Source organism: Nansenia antarctica, assembly GCF_963989245.1.
Source record: "Nansenia antarctica genome assembly, chromosome: 5".
Lineage (NCBI taxonomy): Eukaryota > Metazoa > Chordata > Actinopteri > Argentiniformes > Microstomatidae > Nansenia > Nansenia antarctica.
The window spans coordinates 25,313,120-25,334,630 of NC_137690.1; the positions used below are offsets into that span (position 1 = coordinate 25,313,120).

At 46.4% G+C, this 21,511-nt stretch overlaps 1 protein-coding gene across 2 annotated transcripts; it reads right to left on the bottom strand.

The window, feature by feature from the left end:
* Window positions 1-515: 515 nt before the first annotated feature.
* Window positions 516-21,024, bottom strand: tncb (tenascin Cb; the record flags this gene model as incomplete). 2 transcript variants are annotated; one of them, XM_080532793.1, is made up of 22 exons in its annotated part: window positions 516-626; window positions 775-938; window positions 1,114-1,275; window positions 1,401-1,497; window positions 1,639-1,790; window positions 1,924-2,056; window positions 2,308-2,438; window positions 2,913-3,056; window positions 3,267-3,386; window positions 3,719-3,858; window positions 4,313-4,439; window positions 5,632-5,904; window positions 9,276-9,551; window positions 12,380-12,643; window positions 12,838-12,927; window positions 14,210-14,395; window positions 15,051-15,320; window positions 17,170-17,323; window positions 17,892-18,007; window positions 18,368-18,631; window positions 19,166-20,386; window positions 20,535-21,024. In XM_080532793.1, 22 exons carry the CDS (start codon window positions 21,022-21,024, stop codon window positions 516-518), a joined length of 5,085 nt encoding a protein of 1,694 aa, XP_080388919.1. The 2 variants fall into 2 exon arrangements, with proteins under 2 accessions (XP_080388919.1, XP_080388920.1); XM_080532794.1 differs by lacking the exon at window positions 5,632-5,904.
* Window positions 21,025-21,511: the final 487 nt, after the last annotated feature.

Here is a 21,511-nt window from a genome sequence, read left to right on the forward strand (position 1 = left end):
TACCCTCTCTGCAAAAACCCTAATGAACTACGGTGGCTGGTTGGGACATACTGCAGAGATGGAACACATCAGTATTCTACATGTTAATGCCCCAGGCCAGACTCGAATGCACCCCTCCGCTAGTGCTTTCATGTGGGAGTGCCAAGAAAAATGCTTTATACTTGGGTTTCATAGAGTGTTCTCTCTTTGGTGTGTGTAGATTCTGTGTGGGTTTTTTGTGTGTTTTTTTGTGGCCAAAGTCCATTTATCCACATCAATTTGGCATTGACAGTATTTCTACTGCTCACAACCTGGAGGGGGGTGGGTCTGTGGGATGTATAGTTGATCGGTTGGAGTATAGAAGTGCTTATTTTCTGTGAGTGAACAGGAGGAGGGGTGTAGGTTCGAGGCGGCTGGGCTCTTGGCAGTGGCTTTGGTAGCTGCAGGGGGTGTGTGGGATCAGCAGGGGCAGAGGAAAGAGCAGGGATCAGGGGGAGGGGGGGGGGGGGGAGGGGCGGAGTGAGTGCGGCGATGGTTTATGATCGTTTCCTCCTTCCCTCAAAGTTCCTGAAGTTGGATGGCCGGATCTTCATCTCAGCAAACTCGATTGAATGCTCATGGCCTTTCCAGTGGAACCAGTTGACTCCCTGAAGAACCCAGCACAATAATACACAGTAAGATGTTGACATTTAGGACTAATGTCATTCATATTCATACATATGACAATGCAAATCTGAATATGGAAAACATATATATATATATATATATATATAGTATTTGTATACGTGACGGTACCTTGCTGTGACTATTATCTCCATATCGTCCCATAAGGTTGACACGATGGCAGTTCTTATACCAGAAGGCACCCTTGTAGGATAGGGCACAGTTGGTGACAGCGATGTCATTATCATGGTCGTAGGTTGAGAATGGACGACCGTGGTGGTAGGTCATAGAATCACCTGCAGGGAGCGCCAGAGAGAGAGGCTTCAGGAAAAGGCTGCTTCGCATCCATGCTCACATCTCACGCTCACACGAATAGGCCTTTGCTTTACATTACTTCTTAGAAGAATTAAAATAGCTAGAAATCGAATCAATAGCTTGTTCTCGGTTAGCTTTAGAGAAGCCAGAACTCACCTGCGGTACCACTGTAGCCTCCGACGTGTACCTTGTAGCGACTGCGGGGCTCGGTGATAGAGAACTTGTCGTACTGGGCATAGGCTGTCTCCCCCTTGTCTCTGAGGTCCACACGCAGCTCATACTGCCCTGCCGCCGTGATCTTGTGAAGGTTCGACAGACCTGGGGACAAAGGTGACAGGTGTGTTCAATATCGGCGTTCAGGAGACCCTATTGACAGTATTTGATGGTGATACGTAACAACACCAATGATGTGAAACTGATATTATCATTGAGAGCATATATACCGAGCCAGAATTCGTCGTTCATGTCACCAAAACCAGCAGTGTAGTTCCTCCAGTTGCGGAAGAACTCCAGTTTACCACTCTGGCGCCTGACAAAGATCTGCAGGGGGGGTGGGGGGGTCGGAGGGGCAAAAAAACAGGCCATTCAGTCTTGAATCCAACTAATAAAAAGTCCATTACATCTAAACGAGTCAATAAGCTGCAGAGTTAGTTGGGTTGTAGATATTGTCCAGTGACTTACAATCCAGCCACCTCCATCTGTAGTCATGTCACAGTACACCTGGATGGGCTGGCTCTCATCTCCAGCTAGGTAGATGGTATACAGCCCAGACGTGGTGTCTCCATTCAGCAAGGCCTGGGCGCAGTCCCTGGGGTATTTGTATAGCACGCCAACTACACACACACACACACACACTGGATTAGTCACTGAACAACACCAGCTGCCTATCCAGGGCGATAAAGAGAGATTTCCCCTGTAGGGGGTGGACAAAAGGCATGTATAATGGTAGAATAGCTCTGCACTCACTGGTGGTGAAGATGGTGGAGATCAGACGGCTCCTTTTAGGGCCAGCGATGGCCTGCAGTCTCACCGAATACTCAGTAGAGGCACTCAGCTGGACCATGTTATAGGAGGTGGCTGTGGGGCTCAGGACCACTTCCTGGGTGAAGACGCCAAACACAGGGGTCAAATTACATACCAGGAATTCATTTTTTTATATTAAACCCTAGTAATGTAGGCCTAAACTAAGTTCCTTCAAGAAAAAGAAAGTAATTCTGATCTAATCTAATTTATCATACGGCCATTTGGTGACATGACTAAAAAGCCATCTGAGAGAGGAATGGGAATGTACCGTAGCTAACATCAGACAGAAAAGGAGACGGAGGCTCAGCTTGGCAGGCGTGGGCTTACCCTGACGGTGCCGTCAGCTGACTCAAAGCTGAGGATGTAGCCGGTGATGTCGGCCCGCGGGGCCTTCCAGGTCAGCATGGCGCTCTCGGTCAGGATGTTACTGGCGGCCAGGTCCTGAGGGGCGTCCACATCTAAGGACACAGAGAAGACGCAAGGCTCTGAGGGGAGTACTGGGAAAACAGGATGTAACGTGGAGGCTGCAAATGTAGTAGAGAACCTGAGAGGTTAGAGTTTGGACATCTGTAGGTTTGGAACTGTAAAAATAACATTCCCCGTTATTGAACCACAATGATATTGATATTGAGACTTTTTATTTTTTTATGACATTGGTTGGTACTGAAACCATTTAAGACTTGACAAAGGCTACGGCCAAAACCTGTTGTCCTATTAAACCACATTTTGTTGCATCTGGTACTTGAGTGTGCGGCTTTTATTTCTTTTAATTGGATTTTGTCCCGTTGCCAGCACCTCGCTTACATTTTCTGCGGTGTGCGCTCTCTTCTTTTCTATTTGGTACTGAAACCATGTCATGGGGGTAATCAGGAGTGATCTCTTGCCCATAGAGGTGCAGTAAAGTGGAGGAGGGAATGTTCCGGGCCACTCACCAGTGGTGAAGTCTGTCGTGGTGGCTGCGCTCTTGGCGGCCTCTCGGACGGCGTAGACCTTGACGGTGTAGTGAGTGGCGGGGGTGAGGGAGCTCATCTCAAACTCCACAACGTTCCCAGACACTCGCTCCATCACTGGGGCCACTGCACACAAGACACACACACACACACACACACACACACACAGAGAGAGAGAGAGAGAGAGAGAGAGAGAGAGAGAGAGAGAGGCTAGATCAGCATAATGCCTCCTCATGTAATCCCTTGTAATGTACATCCAAATGGAAACATCATCACACACTGTGATCCACCAGTGTGTGTGTGTGTGTGTGTGTGTGTGTGTGTATGACACCTTACCTGTGTCTGCGCTGTAGGTGATGACATAACCGTCTACAGTGGCGATAGCAGGCTGCCAGAGCAGCAGAGTCTCAGTGTCTGTGATATTCATGGCAGTCAGGCCACGGGGCTTGTCCAAAGCTGTCATAAAACACACACACACACACACACACACACACACACACATACATACACACACACGGAAACAACACAGTTAGTGTGGTACTACATCAAACACCTCCCCATGGACAAAGCCATTGTCCGCTTCTGTAAGGAAACATGAGCCCTCTTCACCCCAGGCCAGGCACTCCATTACTGTACATAAACTGCTTCAAAGGCCTGAATGCTCAGCTTTCAAAGACTGTGCATTTTAACCTGATTGCCACAGTTAACAGAACATTAAAAAAAGAGAAATCCCAGACAGTGTGTGAAGTGTATGCATGTGTTCCAGTATGGGTGGGTGTGAACCTGACCTGTGGTGACACTGTCTGATCCAGGCTCACTCTCCTTCTGACCCTTCACAGCGATGACAGTCACCTGATAGGTCACTCCGGGGGTCAGGTTGGGCAGCACAGTCTGAGACGCAGTTCCATCCACAGTCACAGTCTTAGGACTGCCTGCACACACACACACACACACACACACACACACACACACACACACACACACACACACACACACACACACACACACACACACACAACCATGAAGACAAGGTACGTCAGACACCCGACGCTATGTGCTTATAATCAATAAAACCGATCATGTATTTAACATTTTGAAATAAACAGCAGCACATCAAAGCTGTGTTGCATTATTTCTCTAAATCATCCCGTTTTGGGAAAAGAACTGCCACCAGAGGGCAGAATAAGACTAACATAGAATTAGACAGAATGGATGATCCCTGGAGAGATAAATAATAAAATAAAATATTGAATAAAGTCAATAAAATAAAATGAGACCCAAAGAAAACTAAATATATTTTCCTGTAAGGTGAACACTACCACACAACATGCCAATGTGTTCACTTTGGCCTGCAGTCTCTGTATGCGTCAGTACTTGGACACTCACCTCCCTGAGCGGGCACGTAGGTGATGCGGTAGCTGTCCACCCGAGCTCTGGCCACCGTCCAGTGAACGGTAGCAGACGTATCAGTCACGTCAGAGAAACGAATGCCCTTGGGAGTGCCGAGACCTGTCGTAGAATAACAATAATAATGAACAAATGACCAGATAATACACACAGGTAAAAAGGTAGGTCGTTAGAAACTAGTGAACATTAGTGAACATCCTTTAAATGACCTGTAATGAATGAACAGATTCTAGAAACATTCTAGATATGTCATATATGAGTAACAGTAAACGATATTGTGAGTTTTCTGGAAGAAAACAGTTAGAGCCCTTCTTTTTTCTTCTTTTTTGTTGTTATTTGAGAGCAGATACGCCATTGAAAATCTCCGGCTAAAGTAAAGAAAGGGAGACAGACTGAGACAAAGAGGGCCAGGGCTGCCGGCATCTGTCGTCAGTGCTCAGCCACAGTATCTTGCGTGACAGACCTAGGGAGATTAACTTGCCCCCATTCCAAGAACACAAAAGTGAAACATGCGCCCATCGGACCCAAGAGGAAAGCCATACGGAAAGCCATACCCCTAGGGAAGACAGGGGACAACCAAAGACACAGACAACGTCCCCCTTATAGAGAGCGGGGGGACAACCCATGGACAAAACAGGAAAAAGAGAAACATGAAGAGTCGAGTAAAATCTCCTGAGCAGTTCTCTGGACACGGGTAAATGGCAGTGCTGTCAGGCGCTGAGTGTATACACCGACAGTGTTCAGAGATACTGGGTCTGGTTTTAGATGAGAGAGCTGGTGGCTGATTCCACTGGAACCACTCAGGAGTGCTGACAGAGAGACAGGAAGATGATGAGACACTCAACAGACAGACAGGGTTGTGATAAGAAACCAAGATAAGACATCACACACAGATGCTGACAAGACACACAAGGCAGCCTGAGATGGCCTTCATCAACAATTTATAATGGGATCCTACATTAAATAGGCTCATTAACCTACATTTCCAAAGATAACAATGCCAATTTGACCACAGTGCAGCCTTCAGTGCCTTGAACAAATATTATCGCTTTGTTATGAGGTTAGCAAATGTTATGGACTGCAGGGATGAAGATTTTAAAGGTAATTGTTAGAACATTGATCTTCTTGACTGTGTTTTCATGCTGTTATCGTAGGAACAAAACTTGACAACATCAAGAGAGAAACATAAATACATTTGACATTGAAAGAAACAAAAGATGACAGTGAAGTAGATTCATATCATTCTCAAATCACCAGTCTTAGACCATTGCCGGTGTGATGCAACACAGTGTACCTGTTCTTTCCGTCCCGGAAATAGATTGGGAGCGTCGTCCCGAAATGAGCCCAAACAGCTCGATTGCGTACTCAGTGTCCTCAACGAGCTCACTAACGACTGTTGCTCTCTCGTCGCCGGCCATGACAACCTCTTGCGGTTGAGCGAGGGCGCCAGTGTCACGGATCATTATCACAAAAGTATCAAAGATGTCCTCTTCAGCTGTCCAGGTCAGCTTAAAGCTCTCTGAGGTGGTGTCTGAGACCAAGAGATCTTCCACTTCCGGCTCAGCCTCTGAGTGACAAGACAATACAGGTGTTTTCTTCCTAAGAGGACCTCAACAGTACTTTAAGATTTTATGAAGATTGCAGAAGAAAAGACAATGGGTTATATTGCATATTGTGTGCCCCAGTAGTCATACTGTAAGCAGATATTACAACAATATTGTTTTGGATTAAACCCATTACCACATCAGTAGGTTCACAAAACAGGGGAGTAAATAGTGGTTACTTACTCCATCCGTAGAAAAAGGAAAATATAGGTGGGGATATATTGGTGTTGACAGGGTGTTTCACCAGTGTTGACTGTGTCAGGTATCTTTGGTGTTTATAGCACTCGATCAAAGCCATTACAGTGCCTCTTGTTGAGTAGAGGACCAGTTGATGTTTGCCCAATTGCTCAGGTAATTACAGTCTAACCCAATCGTGTCCTCTGTCTCTGACATAGCCATCACTGGTGCTGTAGAAAAGCATTTACTTAGAGTGTGTGCCTATCACAGCCACTGTGGTGAGTTCTGAAAGTAAAACCATACACTTGCTTTGCGCAGTGACAGCGCAGTGATGTTATTCATTGGCAATGCCAACCAATGCAAATCTGAGGGAATTAGATAACACAAGCGTCAGTCTACTGAAGCTGTCATCGCTGTCAAGCGGTCAGTGCAAACAAGCCTATATTCACCATTGATTCAATAGTACATTGATGCGAATGACATGCGCCTTCCAGACAAGTGATGTCAAAAAGAGGCAGTGTGAATACGCAGTTGACTACATGTGTTCACGTCTGTACCTACATCTGTACAGATGGGACTGTGTATAGAGGGGTCTTGTAAAAGCTAGCTGCGTTAACTAGTCATTAGCAGGAGCTAATAATGGCAGGGGAAGAGAAGCTGAGACAGCAGGAGTCTACAGCTGTTGGAGGAAATGCGCTGCAGCAGGGGATGTCTGCTCATTAGGAAGAGACGCTTCCTGAACAACAGCAGTGCAGATAGAGAGATGGGCCCGAGTGTTTTTTTGTTAAAGTAGCTAGAATATAGTAGATAGTTGGACATATCCTGGTGGACTCAATGCAGCCTTGTCTAGATATAGTGGATATATACTATAGTATATTATGCGTAACTCATTAAAACACTTCACCAAGGTTCTCGAGGTCCTGAACCAATGTTATCCCCTTCTTTTTCCTGATTGGATTTTGGCTGACGTGAAACGCACAAGGCATTTGTTGTGAGAAGCAGAAGTGGTGGAAATGAGAACCAGAGCAGACAAATCCCGGGGAGCTGTCACTCTTCATTAGCAGCGAGGCTGCCTGTAGTTGGCCAGTCAGAGAGGAGAGGGAGAGCCAGATCCATCAGGAGTGCTAACATGTGGTCGCCACTGACTGACCCCCACCCCCCCCACACCCCCACACCCCCACACCCCCCATAAACTCAGACTTTAGGGAACACAATCCACACTGACAAAGGGTTGCTTGTTATTGGAGGGGGTACAAGGCGCCAGCTAACCTGCTGAAAGAGGTTTCTGCGAGCATTCCCAGTCCCAGTAGCGGGGTGATGAACTCAGAGCCAGGCTTGTGTTGATGTACATTTCAACTGAGCTAGTCTTTTGACAGGTATTGCATCTCTGTGGGGAGTCATCCGGCATTAGAAGCGTGCAGAAGTTTAACGGCGCAGTACCATCCTTGTTATTTCAAGCCTAATCCCCATCCATCTTCTGGACTACTCATTCTTAATGCAGCATTTTCTTGACAGTGTGGTGAACTATAGGCCTAGATTCCATCAATGTATCGAGCAATACAGACAGAGGATGTTTGTATGGATAGTTCTCTGTTTGATGGATGAAGTGGTGCTAATATAAATGTTGGGCTGGTTTCCCTAGCCATTAGCATGCAGACAATAGGCAGACTTGAGTGTGTGCCCATATTCAGCGTGGACCCTGCAGCCTCTGCAGCCCCAACCCCAGGACAGAGGGGCAATGCCAGCATGAGAATGAGGATCAGTCTAGGACGGGGGACTGGGGGTGCATACAGAAAAGAGCCCTCACACAAAGTGACAAAAGCTCCTCAGGGTTTTCCCTCTGTCAATCCATCGAGCCTCCGTCCATTTGTCGAATGTTTACAAGGGGAACGCTGAGCTGTGATATGTCATGATGACTGCTGTTCATGCTACTAAACGATAATGATGATAATGATACTATCCCGTTTTTTTTCCATATCATGACCATTTTCAAATGGTTTCTAGATAATAATTCAAAACAAAAACCTACAATGACGTTTCAATAAAACAAATCTAAACGACTAGATGAGACACACCCTCTGTCATGATTTAAATATATCATACACAGTGGATGTAAGGAGGTAAAAACAGAAAACAGAGGCCATTTTTAGCAAGGTGAAGGAAGACCTCAAAAGACTAAAGCTATGTGTGTCTGGGTGTGTTGGAGAGCGAGTAGGCGGTAGCATGGGGCTAACTGGTCTGAAATAACAGGTATTACTCTCTCTAAATAATAACAGAAGCATGCAGTGGCTGAGTTCATTACTGTGTTACAGTGCATTATGGTGTCAAAACAGATGGCTAAGACAAGTCACACAAATTCCAAAACAACACAACAGATGAGTGAAACATTGATTACCTAAATAATAATAATAATAATAATAATAATAATAAATAAGTCTTAATGTCAATAGGCTACATTGCTTAAACTATTTCATTCTACATACATGCTATATTTTAGCTTTAGGTCAAATCACTATTTCAGGGGATATTTTTTTGGGGGAGGGTAAATTGTCACGACACCATATTGTAATTTGCAGAATGTCAATGGTTGATAATGACTATGATTGGTTGTGTGGGAGGACATCAGTGCACCTGGTGGACCTGCTCACAGATCAGACACACTGGTTCAGACCACAGTCCAGGTGCTGTGGACACGTCCCGACAGGCAGGCCGGCCTTTCAGGTGGGATCAAACAGGGATCCGCGGGCCCGATGAAAAAAAGAATGGGTGTTGCCTGGGTGGTACTGTCTGTCTGGAGTGTTTGTTTGTTTTTCACTGCCTCATCAAAGAGAAACATGGGCATATATTGGATACATTGTTTGGTGACGAGGCGCTGTATTTCGGAAAAAACTAGCGACCGATGAACTACCACAATGGCTGGACTGGTACCTTTTTGTCATAAGACAGTGAAGTTGTTTTTGAAAAGAGATTAGTAGTCGAATGCTATTGGTGTAGCCATGAAGGGTGTGGGGTGTGTACTGTATGTACTGTACAATAGAGACAGGGTGTTGTCGACAGGATAGAACGACCCTCTGCCCAGAGGAATGAGCTGTCAAAAGAAGGGAGCTTTAAAGAAGAGTGAGACAGAAAGGTTTGCGGCTGACTTGTGCAGGGCTACCTGTGATGGTGTCTGCAAAGACAGGCTCTAAGAGAGACCCTCTGTACACCCCGTACAGACTGACCCTGTACCAGGTGCTGGGAGAGAGGCCTACGATACCCAGGCTCTGGGCATCGGCTGGCATGGTGTGGTTCTGCCACTCTACCCCTGCCTCTGCGTCTGTAATCTCTACCAGAAAGCCCTCAAAGGCCCCCTCCTCGGTGTGCCAGGAGAGGAGGAAGCTGTCCCACGACACGTCGGACACTGTGACATTGCCCACCTCGGGCTTCTCCTCCTCTGGATGACAAACACATCAAGACAACGTTACGTGCATTATTCACATACATAGAACAAAGGCTTGGGAAACGGCCGGTCTTCTCTCAGAGACGTGCCCTCCTCATTATTGACACAGTAGACCAACAATGACAAACACAAGAACATTTGGAATCAATCAAAATACAGCATTTAAGACAGTATGGGAGAAATCATTAGAAGAGCAAAGAAAACATGAAGATTCCATAACACCATAAGACATAATAAGGCAACATTATTGTTGAAAAGAGGTTAGTAAAACTGTTGGCAACAATGAAACAATTGAAACAATGGCCTGATTTGTATTTCAATCTCTCATTTGTATTTCAATCACATCTCGATAGACCAGGAAATGAAAGAATACCTTCTCTGTGTGTGTGGAGGGAAATATCCCTGCATTACCACTACAAAGACCACCATGTTAATACATCATAATACACTTGTTAGCGATAGCGTATAGCTACTACCACCGCTTCAATGCGGGGAACAGTCAAATCTTCCGTGCACCTGAATTAGACTTGCCGGAAACAGCTTGCGCATTAATGGTCCCAAAGGAGCCATTAATCTTTGAAGGTCCAGTGTAGTCCACGTGAGCAGAAGTACACACAGTCCACTTCAAACACATGAAGAAGCCATGCAGTGCAGTGCAGCCTACCCTATAATTCAACACCATGTTGCGGTGTCAGCATTCATGAGTGAGAGGCAAAGCGAACGTCAAGGCTACCATTATCCTCTTTTCATTCCACAGTGGAGTGGAGAGGAAAATAGAGAGAACATGGAATGGAAGACAATGAGGATGGGAATGACCTTTTGCTGGCAACCAGCCTTGGCCGTTGCTTATGAAAGCTGAAATGGGAGTAGAGAACCATATAAATATTATGTGTACTGTAGCTTCATGCTATGTTCAGTGTCTTGTAGTGTGGGCTTCATGAATAGTTACTTGACAGAGAAATGTTGCTAAACTGTTAAGAACTGTTGAAAATGAATATGAATATGCAGTCACTCTTCTCCCATTATTAGCCATGATAGACAAGTATTGGTCTCTGGTCTGGTTTTCAGCACATGCAGATGGAGATGGAGATGGAGATGGAGATGGAGATGCAGATGGAGATGGTATGAGATAAATTATGAAAGATCATCTCAAATACATTAAGGGCATCTTCTGGTCATGCTTTTTGCTCCATTTCTCAAATTGGAGGAGCAATTTTCCATGCAATGTTTCCTCATATTTAATATTTTTCACATTTTTCAAATTGAATCTGAACATATTTAGTGAATAATTTGTGAGGTATGTGAAACCACTCAGAGAATACTAGCACAAGGGTCTTTGACCTTGTTTTCATATTCTACATGCATGTGGCATTGGTGAAACAAGAGATCTGTTCATTCTATTATTCACATCTGGTTATAGACTCCTTTGACTATTGCTCAAGATATTATCATTCAAACTGTTCTCTCTCATTGTCCCTGAGCCTTCCGTTTACACAAAGGCTCCCCACAACTCTACGACTCTCTGAATCTGCTGATTATCTTAAATTATGATAATCCTTGGGGTTTTGTCTCCTAATTTCCCTGTATCAACAACAAATGTCTGACGGGCGGATGTGTCACCTTGAAGTCACTTCAATAACTTTACTTGTACTGCATTAGAAACAGCGCTAGAATTTAGAGCCACCTTTATTCCTCCGGAGGTACAGTATAGTACCTCTCATCGGCTCACTCCAGTGGGCCTCCAAACACTTGAACTCAAATTCTTGTAATCCTTTCAACGCCTCATGATTGTCAAACACAAGTAAAGCCCAGACCTGGGGTGCGCCCACCCCCACCCCCACCCCCCTCCTCTCCAATCCCATTATATCCCTGTAAACGTGTGCACTGTGTTTGCACTACGTGTCTGGGGACGATAAAGCTTGGAGATTCGAACGCGGCGGATTAGGGGGAGTGGTGATCTGGGAGACAATGTTGTAACAGGGGGCCCAGCATGTGGCCTTTTATCTGGCAGCCCCACAGTTCATCGTGGTCAAATCGCACAAAACCAGAGGGGAGTGGGCTCACTCCAACAATTATCACATGAATGAGCTTTGTATTGAGCATACACACACACACACACACACACACACACACACATAATATGCATGCACGCATGCATGCACGCACACACATTTATACTGCCTCTATTCTTCACCTTTGGCAGTATGGGACACACAATATCAATCCAACAAAAGACAGTTATTCTGAGACATACCAGCGTTTCCCTCATGCCATATCAATATTGCCTATAGCCATGCACTTAATGGGCAACTCATTACATAACTGAAAGACTTGCTCTTGAAATGTTTGGCTTGGAAGCACACTGACCACAGGAGCTACTAAATGTCACAATCATCTTATTTGTCTTTCCTTGTTTCTGAAAAAAAAAGTAAAATAAACCCACATGTCCCAAATGAAAGACTCACAGAGGAAACAGACAGAGAGACTTAAGAAAAGCCCTAACAATGACTTCGATTCATTCCTTAGGTTTGGCTGCAAGGCTGCAGAGCAAAAATGAATCTATGGTTAATGAGGAAAAGGCTGGAGGCTCAACAGTACAAAACCTCACGAATTACAGTCAAAAACTCAGAGCCTGAAAGAACCTCTTTCAGACCCGTACTGTACTGTAATATTTCAGCCAACAAGGATGAAGCGTATAAGTAAATCCCTGTCTTTTGAGATTAGCATGTTAATAGCTAAACCTGTAAGTGAACCAGTGTACCAAGTACAGTAAACACAGTTTCAAAAGCTTATACGGAGCGGATGTGGTGCCCAAAACTGACCTGTGGGTGCAGAGATGGTGGCAGGGTTGCTCTGCTTGCGGCCCCTCTCTGCGGTCAGGGTGATGGTATAGAGCATGCCGGGCATCAGGTTCCTCAGGGTGTGCGTCAGAGCACCGCCCTGGACCACCGCCTCTGCCTTGCGTCCGTCAGCTGACACGTAAACCAGCCTGTAGATGTCGATCTTGGCCACAGGCTTCACCCATACCAGTCTCATGGTGGTCTCAGTCACCTCAGCCACGTCCAGGTCCTTAGGAGCGTCTAGGGCTGCAGGGACGTACCGTAAGATGGTTCAGCTAACAACACAGGGGAGTCTGAATGTAGTAGTGTCATTCTAGTGTATGCTGTAGGCTACGTGTGGGCAGTGGGTTGTAGGAACATCGTGGGAGTGCTTGTAAGAATCTGTTATTGCTAAAACGATGACCGTGAATAATGATGTGATATACTGTAATGCATCTCACCAGTCACAGTGTTGGTGGTAGTAGGTAGGCTCTCACGTTCACCCTTCACTGCGGTGACGCCCATTCCGTACTCGGTCCCAGGTCTCAGACCTTCAGAGCAGAGGGACAGAAGGACAACAAACATCAGACCGCATTAAATACCTAGCAATGCGACAGGAACACCGTTGTTTGTGTGTTCATGTGAATTTACAGATGTATTTATTTCCTGGAGAGAAAAAAAAGAAGAGTTTTGAATGGATAAAACTCCCAGCTGTTTGCAGCTAATTGCTTCAATAACAATGGGAAAGACTGCAGCTCTTGAAGGGCGTAATTGCATGAAGAATAATTGCGTTTAAAACTCAAAGCCTCTTCATTCTGGAAGCTCTATTTTGTATTTGCGCTGATGTATTGGGGGAGGCCTCTCTACAGGGCTGAAACAACATTTGCTGTGATACAAGAGGCTCTGAGATCCCCTTAGCCTGACAATTAAGGGCTCTCAGTCCAAATGCCTTTAATTCCTTTATTAACTCCCACAGAGGTCACCACACAGGAGTCTTGCAGCATGAAATTACACCTAATGCAGAGGAAACTCATTATCAATAAAATCACAAGCGTGAAGGCAATTACAGATAATAACTGTGTGAAAAAACTGCTGAGGTGTGTGTGGAGCTGAGGAGGACATTAGCTGAATAGACACCCTGCCTTATGTACTGGGGATGGGCCTCCCAAGGACAAAGAATGGGGCCAGACAAAGACACTATTACCCGTTGATACCCTTTTTTTTTTTTCTCAGGGTGGCTAATCCTTCCATGCAGCGGCGCATGGTTTCAAAAAAAAATAAAAACGCGTCTGCCTCAAAGCATGGCCGCATAATGGGAGCGGTGCATGGAGATGAAAAAGGCCCTGCTTTTCTTGTTTGACCAGGATCTCACATTGAAACAAGCGGCAGTGTTATTCCATTTAAGGACTGAATGCAAACTGCCTCAGGCTGTTTTCTTATAAAGTGGGGGCTTTTGTGGTCGGCCGAACGTTTCACGACACAAAAACAAAGAAGCCCATTTGGAAATAAGTGCATTGAATTTGATACTAACAATTGGGAGGGAGTACCACAAACACTTGGTGGGATTGGCAGCGGAAAAAAAAAACAGTTTACACTGAATAATGTCCATTCACTCTCTCAAAGACTGTGTGGTTGTTGTAAAGTTTTTCATATTGAAAAGGGCCCAGTTTTTTAATAACTAAACAGTTGTTCTTGAAAATTAATGATCTAAATGTTCTAATGTTAACCCGCAAAACCCCCAAACGGGTGAAAATTGCTTTAAGATGTATCTAAATCACTGTCCACTTCCTGTGTTGAGAGGTAAATAACTAGAACCAGAGACAGCAGTCTTACCAGTGATCTTGGCCTGGGTGGTGTCCAGGGGCCCTGTGGGGAACAGCAGCTCTCCGTGGTCTCCTCCAGAGAGGGGTCCGTATTTGATGCGGTAGTTGTCTACTTTGGCCTGGCTGTTCCTCCACTCCAGAGTGATGCTCTCGTCTGTCAGCTCCACCGCCTGCAGGTCCCGTGGGGCATCCAGGTCTGGAAGACGTCCAGTCACACATCATAAACACACAGTACACTGTGTGGTCCAGACCCCCAATTGAGCACAGACCACACTGCTGTTTACAACTTTGTATTAGTTTACCCAACCCGTTAAAGATGGCGGACAATTTCATAGAGGTTCAAAATATGTTCTTTCTGAATCTAAATGATGCACAGTTGATCATACGTCTGTGCAAATGATTTGAAGCACTGGTTTGTATAGGTAATTGGTTCAACGACCCGGCAAACAGGGAAGAAATGTGACAGCAGCTGGTGAAACCGGGAACAAGTCGCCAACCGGCGGACCGCTCTGACCTTTATTCTGAAAAATGTAAATACATTTCAGCGTTGTTGAATATCAATGACACACTCGCTAGTCAAGCCAAAACATTGCAATGCAATGGATTCGGTGAGTAATCCCCACTACTACCTAGTTAGTGTAGAGTAGTGGGGATTACTCACCGAATCCATTGCATTACAACGTTTTGGCTTGACTAGCGAGTGTGTCATTGATATTCAACAACGCATTTTTCAGAATAAAAGTCAGAACATTTTGATTGGTTGCCAACTTTCACCAGTTGTTGTCACAAATCATCCCGAGTTTTGACAATGCGCTGTGTGAAAGACGGGCTCGTCCCTTGTCTTACTGTACCTGTGAGGAAGTTTTCATAAACAGGCACGCTGGTCATCTCTCCTCTCCTGGCCATCAGTGATACCTCATACTCAGTGTCGGGGTAGAGGCTGCCCAGATGGTGCTGGGTGTCTGAGAAGGACAGATTCACCATGTTCCTGTGTGAGGGGTCTGAGCTAGGCCCAAACGACACACTCACACCATCCACCTGGGCCACGGGCTGGAACCATGTGACTAGAGCTGTTGTGTCTGTGACATCACGCACATCCAACTGGCTGGGAGCATCGATCACTGGGGGAGGAGGAGGAGGAGGAGGAGGAAGAGGAGGATGAGGAAGGGAGAGGAGGGAGACATAGGAATAAATACCTCACTGAGAACACAACTTGCTTGCAACTAATAGTGGAAATAATAATATGACATATTCTTGTATTCATAAGGTTTTTCTTGTAATTACAGATCAAATCCCCAAAGCATGAAAGGCACTTTCCGCAGGTGGAATTGATTTGTCACATGCAGCAATAACTTCGGGGACAGTCGACACTCTGCAGAAGACAGATAAAACGGAAATTGGAGCTTAACACAGATTTGCCCCCAACGACGAAGCTGCATGTGTGACTTTCTGGTGTTGTGATTGTCTCCTGAGAGGAGATCTCCTGTGAGCCTGAGTGGTGTCTCCCACACATGGCTTGTGGGGAGGAGAGGGGTTTACTTCATGCAATTAGTTCCCTAGAATGCAAATCCTATAGCATTTGGCACAAGCCTATGTAATGGCAGGCATGAAGAGGCCTTGAGTGACATGGAGATCTGGGGACCCTATAATCCCAGCGCTGTCGTGCGACAGTATGTGTTTGTGTTTAACACCCCACAGCATGGTGCTCAGGTTCCATGCGTTCAACAACTCCCTAGACTTCCAAACAGAAATGGTCGTCTTATAGTCTCAGTCAACACTATAATTTACAAACTGTGCTCCGATCCTGAAGAGGAAGCGGGCTGCCTGAGAGTGAAATGTCAGGTAACTAATGGGTTTTCCTTGCAACGTCGTGTTTACTCTGGCATTGCGTTGGCCATTCTCTAACCATAAAATAAGCAGAGTAAGCTTGACCTAGCATGGGATGGAGAGAAGGCAATAAAAGTTGCTGCATGGACATCGCTCTACATATTGGAATCGCTTTATTCAGATTTGTTGAAACAGAAATCTCACAGGGGTGAAAGCTAACAGTGTAACGATCATATTTCAGGCTTGGAATGTTTCTGCAAAACCTTATTCTTGAAATAATACATTCTCAGAGAATTGAATGGTCTGGTGTGCAGTATTTGTCCCTACCCTTGAGCCACCTAAAAATAGCTTGGCTGGTAAAAGCAGCCAAGCTGGCAGGTGAAGTCAAGTTTCAAGCCCAAAACTGGCTTTATATTGATCCCAAACCCCAAGTACTTCGCACTGATACAAGCCATTAGCCTTTATAGCCACAGACTGATGGAGATGTGATTTTTCTCATAACGGTTAACCATGCTGGGGGGGGTTGGGATGCCGTTTTACTACCTCTGGTAAATGATGCAATGAAACGAAATGAGCTAATCACTCAAAGTTGGCACGTCAAGATTTCTTCTCAGTCTGAGCCGCAGAGTGGATATCCAAGAGACTGATCCCTAGAGAGAGTTGAATCTGTGCCTGCTATCAAGGTGACAATGTGTTTTTGTATTTAAGTTTGATGGCTTTAAGCTGCCTCTTGAGTCTCTGTTGCTGGAAATCCTATCTTCAGAATATCCAGCGGTCAGAATGGCGTAAGAAGGGTTTAAGGCTCATTCCCATATGCTATGAATACAAAGATTATGTTTGAGGCTGACAGGTCTCTGTGTAAAGCTTACCATATTTTGATATATTGCTTTCATTTACTTGTTTAATTGTGCGTAACCAGCATTGGCAGGATTGGCCAGTAATACTGATTGAATTATGAACATTTAATACAAATCTTATTTCAGGGATTAATCATACAATGCTGCAGTATGAAAATCATTGGCCCATATGGCATTCATCAAATCCTGCATTCACCCCTCTCCAATGTGTATCAGTGCCAACATATGACAGGATAAGTCAACTAATGACAAGATAGTCAGTACTGTATACATAACAGGTACTCACTTGTGACAATATTCTTGCGTGCTGGAGGTCCGATGGTCTTGTTCTTCACCACCTCCAGTTTGACCTCGTACTCCTGACCAGGTCCCAGCCCCGACTGTTCAAACGTGTTCTCGGGCGGGGACAGAGAGTTCAGAATCTCCCCGTTCTCCTCTTTCTGCCATCACCCAAAAAGCATCAATCATTACCCACCTTATGTACTTGCTTTGGCATAATGTTTGGTGAGGGAATGGGACAGCCAAACCATACTTAGGCTTTGTGATGTTTTGACTAGAGGGAATCAAATTAATTAACTGTGGCTTCCATGTTCCAGTAGGACTATTGTTCGCTAGTTTACATAAGCATCTTCAAAAGGGGGAACAAAAGCATTTATAATGACAATGAAACAATGACCGTTCTGTGCGACACGCTCATCACAGTTGTCAACAGAACAGCCCCCTGGGATATTTTGTCGCATAAACGGCTGACTTTGAGACAACAGTCTTTGCACACTAGCTCTGCTAAACTATTTTCCACAGCATATTCATCCTGCTTCACAAAGACACATTGGGCAATTACTGAGGCTTGGATAGGGGTCTGTCATGGGGCGTATATGGTTTCTACCACAGGAAAATGGGGGATAATGATAGGCTGTGGGCTGGAGAATTCAACCTCCAGATGGAATACGGAAAGAGACCCATTAACATGCATGCAATGCATCATGGGAGATGAAGCGGCTCACTCACAGTGTTTCTGAAGATGAGGTTCCAGCTATCAAAGGGGATGTCCAGAGGGTCCCACTGCACCTCCACAGAGGTCTCCCTCACAGACTTGAACTTAAGGCCCTCAGGCTCAGGGAGATCTGAGGGGATGGGAACACAGGAGACACATTTGATGTTCTGTTTACTCAACCTCAGGACCCCAAACCTGTCTAACCTCAGGACCTCAAACCCGTTTAACCTCAGGACCCCAAACATCTAGATTCATGGCTAACTGGTTCCACCATGCGTAGATCAAGGGCAAGGACACTAAACAACTCTAAAATACTAAGTGCAATTAGTTATTCGATGACAATATTATTGACAATAGATGTTCACATCTGTTCACACATCCCAGATATCAATTTGTTGATATTAAAAGTTTAAGCAGATTGTAATAGACTAAATTGCATCAGAACCACAGCATGGGAGGAGAGCCTATAAAAGGAGATGAGGGGACTTACGTGTGGCCACCCTGGCGCTGACAGGGACACTCTTCTTGTTGTTGAGGATGGCATAAACACTGATCAGATACTCCACACCTGGCTCCAGCTCCCGGATGGTGGCAGTCTTCTTGTCCCCAGACACACGCAGGTCAAGCTCCAAGCCACCCAGGGCGGTGGGCACGTACGTGACCAGGTATTCTGCCACCTGCATCTCGTTCACCCAGCTGAGGTCCACTGTCTCTGGGGTCACCTCAATCACTGTCAGGTCCTTGGGAGGAGAGACTGCAGAGACAGCCACAGCCAATTAGGGAACATGGTACAGTACAGAGAATACGACTGTTCTAAAGTGAGCAGAGATGTGCTAAATCTTTCTTCCCAATATCATTAACTTGGTTAGGTACTGTATATCGAATCATAGAAAATACACATACTAACTATAATTCCTGTATAACAGACTAACAGACTCTACTGCATTGTGAAAATATTTTCAGAAGTCTACTCTTGGCCAAGTGTGTGTTGACATTTTTCACTGATCTAAGTTATTCAGTTATATAAATATAATTGCATAAATAAAATCACAAATTCACCATGACACCAATGGCCATGGAAAATGTATCTCACCATTTGACATACACATTCAACTGCAATATTATTCATTAATAGTAATGTTACCAATGTTGAGCGGCTAGAAACATTTACATTTAAATGAGTGTCATCACATGTAAATGTTTCCAGAACATATTTGCCAACATAAACCAATTATGTCCCATCAAATGGTCCTCCCAGTAACAACACAGAATGTGATGCCCCTCTTACCATCAGAGCAGTCTTCTCCAATGAACCCTTCATCGCAGACACACACTCCGTTCTCACAGCGCCCCTGGTCCAGACAGTCTCCTGGGCAGGTGAGCACAGAGCAGTCTTGGCCAGTGAATCCCTCGAAGCATACACACTTCCCGTCAACGCAGTAGCCTCTGTCCAGACAGTTATTGGGACATGTCTTCTCACTGCAGTCGTCCCCGGCGAAGCCCTTGTTACACACGCACTGGCCGTTCACACAGCGTCCGCGGTTCAGACAGTCGTTGGGGCAGGTCAGCTCACTGCAGTCCTTGCCTTTGAAGCCGAGGAAGCACACGCACTTGCCGTCCACACACTCTCCACGTCCCTTGCAGTCGTTGGGACAGGTCTTGATGCTGCAGTCCTCCCCGGCGAAGCCCTTGTTACACACACACTGTCCGTTGACGCAGCGGCCGCGGTTCAGGCATTTGTTGGGGCAGGAGCGGTCGGCGCAGTCGTCGCCCTCGAAACCTGCCTCGCAGACACACTGCCCGTTGACACACTGGCCTCTGTCGTTGCAGTTGTCCGGGCAGGACAAGACGGAGCAGTCCTCGCCCTCGAAGCCCGGGTCACAGATACACCTTCCGTTGAAGCAGTGACCTCTCTCGTTACAATCGCCGGGGCAGGTGAGCTTGGAGCAGTCCTCTCCGCTGTAGCCGGACTGGCACACGCACTGGCCGTTGACGCACATCCCCCGGTTGTTACAGTTGCTGGGGCAGGTGAGCTCCCCGCAGTCCTCGCCGGTGAAGCCCTCGTCGCAGTAGCATGTACCGTTGACGCAGCGGCCGCGGTCGTAGCAGTCGTTGGGGCAGATGAGCTCGGAGCAGTCGAAGCCCGTCCAGGGCTCGTCACACACGCAGTCGTCGTCCACGCACTGGCCGCGTCCCAGGCAGTTGTTCAGGCAGTTGGTCTGAGAGCAGTCCTCGCCTATGAAGCCCTCCTCGCAGACGCATCCCGAGTCGATGCAGTGGCCCTTGTCTCCGCAGTCCACCATGCACAGCTCCATGCTGCAGTCGTCCCCTTCGAAGCCCTCGAAGCACTCGCACTTGCCGTCCACGCAGCGGCCCTGGTCCTGGCAGTCGTCGGGGCACTCTGGCTCGGTGCAGTTCGGTCCCTTCCAGCCAGGCTCACACACACAGCCACAGGTCTCCGTGCTCCAGTTACCCCGGCCATTACAGTAGGGCTTGGTGGCCACTTCACCTGAGGGAACACGGTCAAACCGGATGATAGTATTAACATTTGACATCGTCCCTACCTGTGTAGAGTAGTAACGCTGTAATGAATGTAGTCATAACATGATTGTGATGATTCCATAGGTGGAATAAGGAACAGTGAGGGCCTACTATACCTGTGACCTGAGCTGCACAGCAGCCAGCTCCACTGCCACATTGCTCCCTCAGGCTGGACACCTCTGACTCCAGCATCTCCAGCCTGTTCAGGAGGTCCTTCAGGTCAGGCCCGTGGTTGTCACAGCCACAGGCCTGCTTGGGGATGTTGATACGGTGGGTGAAGACGATCTGGTTCTCCCCGTCCACCGTGTGTTCCAGGTGCTCCGAGTCCTGCATCTCCTGCATGGGGGCGGCTTTGTGCTTCACCTCGGTGGTACCGGGGGAGTCTAGGTCTACGGAGCAGAGGGAGCTGGATGGGACGTTGATGTTGTAGACGTGGTTGAAGACCACCGGGGCGTCTGGGTTGGGCAGGGTGATGTTCTCCTTGGTGGTGGTGGGCGTCAGGGTCTCTCTGCGGTGGCGGATGACCTTCTTCACTAGGCCAGCGTTGGAGAGCTGGAGCAGGACGGCCACGGCCACACAGGCCGGGAGGAGGCCTTTCATCCCCATGATGACGTCTTGTCACTCGGGCTCGGTTGTGTCAGCAACAAGAGACGAGAATGGAGTCTAATCTATCTGTGAGATGGCGCAGATGCCCTTTTGTCCCTAGAGTGAAAGAAAGCATGGTGTGAATAGAAGTAAGAGAAGGTCACTGCCCATAGACTACCTGCCTTTGAAAACAGCACAACAATAATGCAAGGTTTTATGCTGTACATATTGGTCAGATCACAATAGTTATTCTTTTGCTTGAATATGATATTCACACATTCCTTTCACGTCAGTCACGTCCTTTAAATAAGCACATCAGTACCTTGCTTTCATTTGGACTTTGTATTATTTCGCCCTTGCCATTCAGTATGGATCCAACCAAACTGGCATACACAGGGGACCATGCAGCTTTAGTGAAATGTCATAGTATCTCACTAAAAGCAATTAACCTTCCACAGTTGCCCTCAACAAAAGACCACCTCCCATGCATTATCCTGTTGCTGTCTGC